Source organism: Pseudochaenichthys georgianus, unplaced genomic scaffold (assembly GCF_902827115.2).
Source record: "Pseudochaenichthys georgianus unplaced genomic scaffold, fPseGeo1.2 scaffold_622_arrow_ctg1, whole genome shotgun sequence".
Lineage (NCBI taxonomy): Eukaryota > Metazoa > Chordata > Actinopteri > Perciformes > Channichthyidae > Pseudochaenichthys > Pseudochaenichthys georgianus.
Window position 1 is genome coordinate 76225 of NW_027263180.1, and position 10317 is coordinate 86541.

Genomic DNA, 10317 nt, shown 5'->3' on the forward strand with positions numbered 1-10317 from the left:
TCTTGCTCGTTCTTTCGCTTCCCGTCTGATCAAAGGACCAGGAGTGGCTGGATCAAGTTAGCTACCTAGCTAGTAGCTAGCACGTTAGTTAGCATTACAGCCTTGTCATTTTTATTAGCCTTAACATGAAGTAACATGAAGTAACCCACAATGTTAAACAGTAAGAGTAGTAGTCATATTTCGTGAACCCTTTGAAGAGTACTGTCACCGGTGTGATCATTCTATAACACACTATTTAAGGCCGGGGGAGAAATGCTAACGCTAGCATCGGCGATCGCCGATCTTTTCTACTTCATGCTATCTGCACTAATGGTTTCCATTAAACTTTAAAAAGATCAGGCAGTTCAGAGAGAATCAAAGGAAGGCAGGCAGGCAGCTTCGCATGACATTCTTCTGGACGTGTTTCATTGTGGTGATAGTGAGGATAGACAATTGTTTTGTTGACAAGACAGTAGTGACGGCCATCTTGGTGACGTGTGTTGTTGTGCGAGATCAGAGATGTAGTTCATTCAGCGTTTCACACAAACAAATGTGTTACTTCACAGTTTTACGACACATTTGTATTTTTTTGACTTGCAAAATTATCTTTTAAATTGACAAACATCATATGTGTAATTCGTGGCACAATTCAAACGGGATCGAAAGATAATCTTTCTCTCTCCATTGACTTCAATACATAATTTTTCCGAAATAAGGTCCCATGGAGCTCCCCGGAAGGGGAGGGACTTCGCCACTCTATATTCCAGTAGAGGGCGGAGCCTGTGAGATATAACGATAGGTTACGTATTGTAACCATAGTATATAAGCACAGGTGGAGCCCTCTACTAGGGGCCCTGTCTGTCCTATGCTGCTCGCTGAAGAGGGTGTAGGATGACAGTCAGGAGGCGAGGCCGCCTTATATACGGTGGGCTTGCGCGCGCACTCAGGTAGGCCCGCCCAGAGGGCCAGCTACTTTTAAAGATATCTCAGTCGGTGAACGCTCGCATAGTGAGGTCAAGGGGTAGTACCCATAGAGTCCAGTAGAGGGCTCCGCCTGTGCTTATATAACTAGGGTTACAATACGTAATCCATCGTTTCATCCCTCCGAATCTATTCTTCTATTCTATCTTTATATAAAATAAACGTAAATGCAAAGATGAGGATGTGTAAAAGCAGGGCAGATGAATAGATTAAATGAAACTCGAAAAATACAAATATTGTAAAATGAAGGAGGAGCAAAACATTCTGTGATTTAGTTACAACATTTGATGCAGACATTTTTGACTGGAAATGCAATGTTTTATTAATCATTGTGATCTTCATCCGTTCTCTATAAGGCAAGCAGGTTCATGTTGCTTTAGAGTTTTGGTGTGACCGTGTCTGATATCACATTTGCATTGTTACACATGAACACATTCAAGTAAGGCCACCTGAGGCTCATTGGGTTTATTTGTTACTAGTTCAAGTGAAGGTTGACTTCATTACAGATGTTTTACATCAAACATGCAGCCTGGTGATGCATAAAGCTTAATGAAATTTGTAGGGCTGTCAGTCGATTAAAATATGTAATCGCGATTAATCGCAAATTAATCGCACATTTATTATCTGTTCTAAATGTACCTAAGAGGAATATTTGTCAAGTTTTTAATACTCTTATCAACATATGAGAGGACAAATATGTTTATTATCATGGGAACAATGACAAATATTCTGCTGAATATTCTCAATACAACAACCTGGAACCGCTCTCTCTCTTCTCTCTCTCCCAACCCCGTGTTCTTCTCTGCACTGAGCCAGTTGCTCTAACAGACACGCCTGTTTACAGTTTTCGGCAAAATGCCGCTCCTCTGTCTTCATAGCAGTCAAAGCATGAGAACGAAGTTCCCACTGTGGTTCCCATAATGTGCTGTGATGTGCAGTCGACACGTTGGATGCGATCCAAATTATCTAACACAGTCCCTCGTCCTCCACAATGTTAAGCTGTAGCCCCCCATTTAGCTGTTGAAAGCTTGCTGCTCGTAGATGCCGTGTCCCGTAAAACTTTCAAGCGTGGTCTGCCGCAAGCCGGCTGTCAGCATCAGCTGTCAGCATCAGCTGTGTGCTTGGCTTGCTGTTTAAAATACATGTTTTTATATCCATATCTCTCGCTAGAATCTCCCACCATTCAACTAACAACAACAACAACGTCAAGCCTTTGGGCTCTGAAACTACGAGACGGGCCGAGGAGAAATGCACGTGTTAATCGCATGTTAAAATAAATGTAACATGCTATAAATTGAATTAGTGGCGTTAAAAATGTTTTGCGTTAACGTGTTATTAATGTCACTATCTGTCTCTATGGTGTCTTGTCTAGATCTATTTTTGGTTTTCTGTCTGCGTTTTGTCTTGTTTAAATCTGTCTGTGGTTCCCTGTCGTTAGTTTCCCTGGTGTGTCTAATTTACCCGATTGTGTTCACCTGGTGTCCCCGTGTTTTCTCCTCCTTCCTCACCTGTGTCTTGTTTGTATGATTAGTCTTGTGTGTATTTAAGTTCTGGTTTGTCTGTCTGTCTTTGTCGGTTTGTCTTGTGTCATGACTAGTTTGTCGGTGAGTGTTCTGTTTTGTCTTTGTTTATCACCTAGCCTTGAAATAAAGGAATTTTCACTTTATTCTGCATTTGGGTCCTGCCTGCTTCACACCGTAACAATTAACGCGTTAAACTTGACAGCCCTAGAAATAATACATGACTTATGGTAAATCAATAATCGGTTTGGCCATAACACAAACCAGCCAAGGTGAACACCTCAGGTCACACAACAACAACAACTCTGTTAAGGCAGTGTTGTATGAACACATCAAGAAGTTACTACTTCAAACACATCATCTTTGATTCTGATGGTCTGTCTATGAAAACGATAACACAGTTTAATCTATCAAGAGGAGTTAAAGAACGTTTGTGTTTCTCCAATTCTGCTGCTACACACTTCATTAACCAAACAATTTGTTGTGATTAAGAAATGGCTTATTCATTTCTGAGAACCATGGTATGCTGCAGGAGGCAATGTCAAAGTATTCCCATTTAATCCCATGCAAATGTATATTTGACATCTTTCATGTTGTCTTTGTAAACAGCGTCAAAGTACGCTGCTTCTGCCGGGGTTAGCAGGTTTTTCCAGTCTCCAGCAATTCCTGGGAAGAAAAGGAAATCCTTATTCAGTTGGAGAAATATGTGCACCTTTCTATCTTTATGTTCTTGCTATTTAGAAATACAGTATGTCAGTTTCTGAGGATTCCCTGATGGTCCTGATACCATCCACCAAACATGACTCAGCACCAATGAATGCCCTACCCCCAGAGACATGCTATGACTAGATATTACAATATTAGTGAGAAAATAAAGCCCAGCAAACTCTCCATAAACATCGTTATGTATTTCATGAAGAGATCATTTCAGGATGTATTGCACAACGGAAATACATCAGTGTGTCCTCGGTTATAGCTGCTCCAGATTCAAATAAACCTTGTATTCTATGTATTATTTAATGACACTCACCTTTCCTGAGAAACTCACACTTTGTCTGGTCCAGTAATTCACGAGGAACATTAGAGAAGTTTGACATGTTGTTCTTCTTCATGTTCTTGAACAAACATCGGTCGGCTATCTTCTCTATCGCTTCATGGTCCAGAGGTTTCTGCAGGAACTGAGCTATGTTGCAAACAGAGTCCTTCAGGTCCTGCAGACAAACACAGATACGCTCATAGACCTGCAGTGGCTCTCTCAGTATACAATATCTTAGGAGGAGTTTGAAGATGATTGCTAAATCAAGGTCAGAATTATTGGGGAAATATTTAGAAAAGTGATTTGAGGCAGATTTGAGGATTGTTCCTGAGTCTCACCATTATCATCTGTTCATAGGAGATGTGCATGATGTGCTCTTCATCTGCAGCATTCAGCCAGCTCTTCACATGATCAAACCACGAGCCAAACAGAACTGGAAGGAACAGGAGACACAAGTGTTCCTTTCATAAGAGGTTATCATAACTTAGTTTGTTTACTGAACTTCATGGTCTTTCATGATCTCCCTTGTTAAAGGCTACACATAATGCAAAAAGCACTAAGTGGCTTTGCAAGATAAACATGTATCCCTGGTGTGCTAGCGACCCACAATGTATAAGAATGGACCGTCTTCTCTATTTGACTCTTGCTGGTATTTTGGGTTGCTTTAAAAAGACAGGTGCTTCAAATGAGCATTTTCAGAGAATTTATAAGAACAAGAATGTGTTTTTTGAACATTAAAGTTCGTAATCATGGGCTAGTAAAATCCCAAAACACAATTGAGAATGTGCATGATAAGTCCCCTTTAAATCATGATACCAGGTAAAAGGTTTTTTAAGAGTTTTCGGCCCACTCACTGATATGTATGGTGTTATGAACGCATTCTAAACATTACATAGCTGTAAAATCAGAAAAACCTTTTCCATCAAGGAACTTGTGGAGGAACTGGGTCTGTGGGCCTGGGTCCACCAGGAAGGAAGCCGCCTCATCATGATGAAAAGACGATGTGAACACATCTTTGGGGTTCCTCGTCACATAGATGACCTGCAGTGATGACAACACGTCAGACCCTTTCCTTCACACATACTGTCTGCGTTTATCACAATGAATCTGATCCACCTTAGTTGATAGGTTTACCTTTGGCTTTACTTCAAAGAAAGATGGTGGCATCATGTTGTACTGGAAGTGTGTATTCAACAGTCGTGGAGAGGGCCTCTGTTCAAGTTCGAGGGAGGCGGTCTGCTGCACTTCAAGCCAGGGAACACGTTTCCAGTTAACAATCGTGTCAACAGGTTCTGGATCTCCTCCACTCATGATCAGAGGGACAATCTCCTTCATCCAGTGTGTACCTAAACAAAAAGAAAAAATAGATGTTCTTAAATATGTATTTATTAGCCCTTGTAAAACTTGGGGTGAGGTGAAATTATACCCATTTTCACCTCACCCCTTACTCGTTTGCTTGTGCTTAAATGCGGCCTTCAGAATAAGATAACCACTAATTAATTACTCGTGAATTGTTAATACCATGAAAACATTCCCAAAGTCACAGGCAATAGCCAACCAGGAGGGAGGGTTTTTTCTTATCTTGTGTGCTTGCCAAATGGAATACTTCATACACAAACACACCATCCAAAAGATGGTTCAACTATTATTGAAATCTCTGGCCAAATGTCAATCTCCACTCTGTCTCAAGTTAACTTCTTATTTCATATGATTTTACAAGAAATGTTACTATGTCGTTTGGATATTATGTTGAATCACCAGTAAAAACATTGCTTTGTAGCTATCTGTTAATTGTTTGTGCAGATTGAATACATGAAGGGACACACCATTAGAAACAACTTAAAGGGGACCTATCATGCAAAATGCACTTGTTGATGTCTTTTATACATAACCATGTGTCCCCGGTGTGTCGGGGAACTCACGCAGCGTCAGAAAATAAAACCCTCTCTTTTTTCCTCCGTACCCAAATCTCTAAAAACGGGGGAACAACGGAGCTGATCCAGATTAGCGTCCGATATGACGTAATATCTGAAATGTGGACCCACGGGCCAATCAGAAACGTTGCTATCAGAAACAATGGCCGACTGTTTTGGACGTAATATGGTTGGTGTTTACATTAGCATCGCTAACACTCAGAGCTAACCTGTACTGGAGAGCATGTGTGTGAAGAAGCAGGAAGTAAAAAGGAACTCACCTTGTGGTATAACCGACAAGAGAGAAAGCCTTTGAGCTCCAGACTGTTTCAGAGAGAATCCTTGATAATCCATGATATGGCGTTTCATCACGGCAGTGTTTAGTTTAGACAGTAGCTGCATGAGCTCAGCCCCCTCCTTTTTTATTCTTTAAAGCTTTATCCCCAAATCAGCACTTTAGAAACAGGAAGTGAAATAGAGGGATATGAGGCATGGCTAGAATGGGTGATCTGTTTGGTATTTTGAGCAAAACACAGCCACACCTAGTGTCAGCAGAAAGTATAAAAAATAATGATTACAAAAAAATGCAAATAAAAAAAATATATATATATAACATATATTTTAAGATCATGTTTAATCATCTGATTCGTCTGTACATTGCTGTTTTAGTCCGTGTTCTTCTAATTAGTGTCTACAGTGTGTGCCTATTGAGCTGTTTTGAGCCATGTGGGACAAAACCCGATCATGCCCCTCCCTCTCACTGTCTAAGTCAGTGGTTCTCAAACTTTTTTCAATCATGTACCCCCTTTGAAAAAAAATTGAGCCAAGTACCCCCTGATCAGCGCAAACACAATTTGTTAAGGAAAAAATGCCTATAAAGAGGTACAGTAGCCTACAGCACTGCACCATCAGTGTCTGATTCATTAAAACAACAACAGTAACTGAGAAACACTTAAATGCTACATTTCAAATATTTACAATCCATCACTAAATTCATGGCAAACCAATTTTAACATCATGCAATAACACTGAGACGACATTAGTTGCATTGAACTTTTTAATAAGTTGTACAATGTAGTGAGAAACATGGGCTTGAGCTTCACTGAGACCTTCGTCATTCTGACAGGGAGGCTAACTGCAGCTATTACACTTCACGTTTTGAAATATGTGTAACTCTGTTAATATAAAACCCACACTGCTCAAACTTCCTTACTTTTCCTAAAATTGGTATATTTATTTATCTACCTATTTATTTTGGGGCGTGGGGAATGAAGAGAAAAAATATATGAGCATTTTATGAGCATGGGATTTTGACCCCTCATATAAACATATGCATAATGCTATACTTTGCGGCCACACGCCGTTGCCAAGCAACGCTCATTGTTTAGGTGTCCTTTGATATCATTAACTAGAACTTGCTAGATCTGATAGATTTGGACATAAACGTGAGTGAAGTATAACCGAGAGAGAGATCAGATCAGCTGCTGCTGACGGAGAATATGCAGCTCTGCATGATCACAGCTTCGCCCGCTATGACGGACCGTTGAGTGGAGCACAATTAAATACACTAAGAGTTAGACCTAACACACTTAGATAGTTTATCTACTCTGGAACTAGCTAAACTAGTTATAAATATGTTTATTCTTTACTGTCGAGTCACTCACTACAGGTTCAGCGAGCTGCACGAGACTGACGGGCTGTCAGGAGAGGGCGAGGAAAAGAGAGCACCCCGTTTATTGTTCCCATTTTATTATCCAGAATTACTGTAAACTTTGAATAAAGTAGTTAATCTACTATTAGTAGTTTGTTTAAATGTATTACGTATGTTTTTTTTTCATTAACATAAAATAAATCTTGCGTACCCCCTGCAGTACTCCAACGTACCCCTAGGAATCCGCGTACCCCCATTTGAGAACCACTGGTCTCAGTCAATGGTGACTGTAAAAACTACACTGCGCATGCTCAGAGTATTTTCCTATTTAATGTGTGTGGCAAAAAAATTATGACCATAGGGGCATAGAGCTGCCATCCCCACCATACGCCATCTCACATAATTCAGAGCTGATTGGCTGTAAGTACGTCCATCTTCTCCCGCTTATCCGTGGTCGCGGATAAGCGGGAGAAGATGGACGTACGTGTGCCGCGAAAAGTGTAGTGTGTGAAGAGGAGACGAGAGACGCGTCCTAAAACCAGGAAGTAAGCTGCGCATGGGTTCCACAAAAGAGATTTCTCCTTAGCATTTTAGAAAATAGCTCAAAATAAGATCTGTGGGAAACGTACCTGTTAGATAAATGCACGTTTTGTTCAGCCAGATAATATCCTACTTTTATAATTTTCGAATCATAAATCCGTCATTTAGATTTATGATAGACTTTTGAAACTACAAGAAGATAAGGAGGACTTTTACAAACAAGTAATTTTTGTCCAGAGAGATCGGCAAATGGACTTCATCTTCAAGTCAAGGTCAGACCACAATTTTATTGAAAATGGGATCTTACTAAGAGAGAACAATTCAATATTTAAATGATAAAATGTGTTTGTTTGTTGGGTATCCTTTTATTGAACTGCCATGAACCTCACTGCACCTCACTGCAGCAGCTTATAGACATCTAAGTTGTTTGTGCCCCACCACTTTTGTACATATAAAAACGCCACTGTATCATAGACATGTTTTGTATATATTTATATATATCTGAGACCTATGCTATTGCCTAAAAATAGCATGATAGGTGAGCTTTAAAACATTAAGTAAGTCAAAATCAGAGGAACTAACTTGTTGATAATTGGATCTTTGGCATACAGTATAGGGTCATTGTCCTCAACCGGACCTCCGAGCATGGACAGAGAGATCATGGTACCACTGTAGGCCTTGACACCGGATGTCTTTGAACACTGCCTCAGGACAACCCAACAGACCCATCTGAAAAATGAGCTAGCTATAGCTAAAGCCCATCTTTTACAGTAACAGAAAACCCAGTACATATATCTACACTGCAATTATCTATGAAGTATCTTTTGAAAGACATGGGGTCTAGTGTTTAAAAAAAAAATCTTGGAAAATAGCTATGTTTTAGCAGTGATCAACAACATTTGGAATTTTTGTATTTGTACAGAGCCTTATCCCTAACTGCCTGTGAAACTCTCTTTGGTGAACTGTTGCATCAGGACTCATATCGTGTGAATGGCAAACAATATCAGTGCTTGGGAATTATTTTGACTTGCTCTTGTCTCATCTGGCTCCTCACAGAAATACAAAGCAGCAGGAAATGTCTTCCTTTTGATTTTACATTTATTTCACATATCAAATAATAAAAACGTATCTTGAGTAGTGGTGCACAGATTCAACACCGAACACTTACAACTCACCTGACCTGGGATACGTCACGATGATGATATCATCTGGGCGAAAAGCAAACTCTTCAAAGTATTTCAGACTCTCTGGCGTGTGCACAGATGAGACCACGTAGACCCCCTTGTACACCGTGTATAACTCTTCCTCCGTCATAGTTTAAGGTGCAGAATCTCTGTGGACGAGGGAACTTATATAGTGGATGATGTGTGCTTATGCGTGTGTGCTCGTTCCCTGTTTAAATGAGAAGGCATTGAGTAAATAGTTAGCCAACACTGTCAAACATCCCCCGGGCTCTCACCTTTGCCATAGTTTATAATCCAAATGAAACATTTTTCACCTTTAGAGTTTAACATGAATATCCTACAGATTGTTTGAAGGTATCACACATCATTTATCAAATGTAAAAAATGTAAATGTCCTTAACTTCAAATGCAACCTTACTCACTGCATCCCAATACCTTTGGAAACTTCTAGACCCCTCACTAGAATTTTAAATGTTATCAATAATATGTGTTCCCATTGTCCCAGTTATTTAGGGAAATATAAACCAGGCCATGCCCTTTGCAGCGTCTGCTGGGATACATTATTCAACCAAGGGCTGGACCTAAAGCAGAGACACTGGCCGGCTGCTGAAGAGCCTATCAGGGACAGGGATGACGTGCCAGTTGGTGCTCAGTGTGATTCATTCGGCGCCATCAGAGACATCATCAGTGGCTACTGTATACCCCGAAACACCAGCCCACAAAACAAACATGTAAGATAATGATGCAACATTAGTTCAATCAGGAGAGACGGTTTTGATGTGATGATACATATTTAATGCGCAGATACACAAATGAATGTGACAATAGTTTCGGCGATTAGGCCCCGTTGTGCAGGAAGTATCATTCTGGAGGGTAGAACCGATCCGATGAAAACCCCCCGGGGTCACTGGTGGTCGTGAATGGATAGTTGGGTCGGTCTGAGGAGGAGTGGTTTAGCTTGACCCTGGATTCGGAGGGACGGGAGGTGAAAAGGGGTGGAGGGGGGGTTGCGTTGAGGCACCTGAAATGACAGCTGTCAGAGGGGAAAGAGCAGAGTTTAAAGGGTATGACGGCACGCTATGATAGGCTCTTGGGAATAGAGCGAAGTGATTGGCTAAGCTGAAGAGTGACACCCCCGGTCACTTATTGAGAGGAGAGAGAGTAGAAACATGGAGATAGAAATACATGAATGAGTAAAGACGGTCTTCCTGGTTGAACTTGCGCTGAGCTTCAGAAGTTATGAATTTGATGAACAATAGTCTACTTTAGGGGGAAGAATTCAGCATTTTCTCGACCATTTATGACATTAGCTTGCATCGTAGTGCCCTTATATGGTCACACTGACATTGCCTCCTTTCCTGTTTGTGTGCAAGAATGTGCAGATAAAAACGTATGTTGTTTGTTTAGAGATTATAAAACAACAATCACATATAAACTATTGTTCCTTCTCTACAAGGTGGCTGTAAGAGATCCAGCTACAATATACTGATGTTAAAACGTTGAATCTTGAATC

At 40.6% G+C, this 10317-nt stretch overlaps 1 protein-coding gene across 2 annotated transcripts; it reads right to left on the bottom strand.

Moving 5' to 3' along the window:
• Positions 1-1256: 1256 nt before the first annotated feature.
• On the bottom strand, positions 1257-9009 carry LOC117443528 (sulfotransferase 2B1-like). Of its 2 annotated transcripts, none has more exons than XM_034079455.2 (6): positions 8796-9008; positions 4651-4862; positions 4431-4557; positions 3855-3949; positions 3511-3691; positions 1257-3146 (listed from the first exon to the last, which is right to left on the bottom strand). In XM_034079455.2, the coding sequence occupies exons 1-6, from the start codon at positions 8932-8934 to the stop codon at positions 3037-3039; spliced, it is 864 nt and encodes a 287-aa protein (XP_033935346.1). In that variant the 5' UTR covers positions 8935-9008; the 3' UTR covers positions 1257-3036. The 2 variants fall into 2 exon arrangements, with proteins under 2 accessions (XP_033935346.1, XP_033935348.1); XM_034079457.2 differs by having other exon boundaries at positions 3056-3146; positions 3529-3691; positions 8796-9009.
• Positions 9010-10317: the final 1308 nt, after the last annotated feature.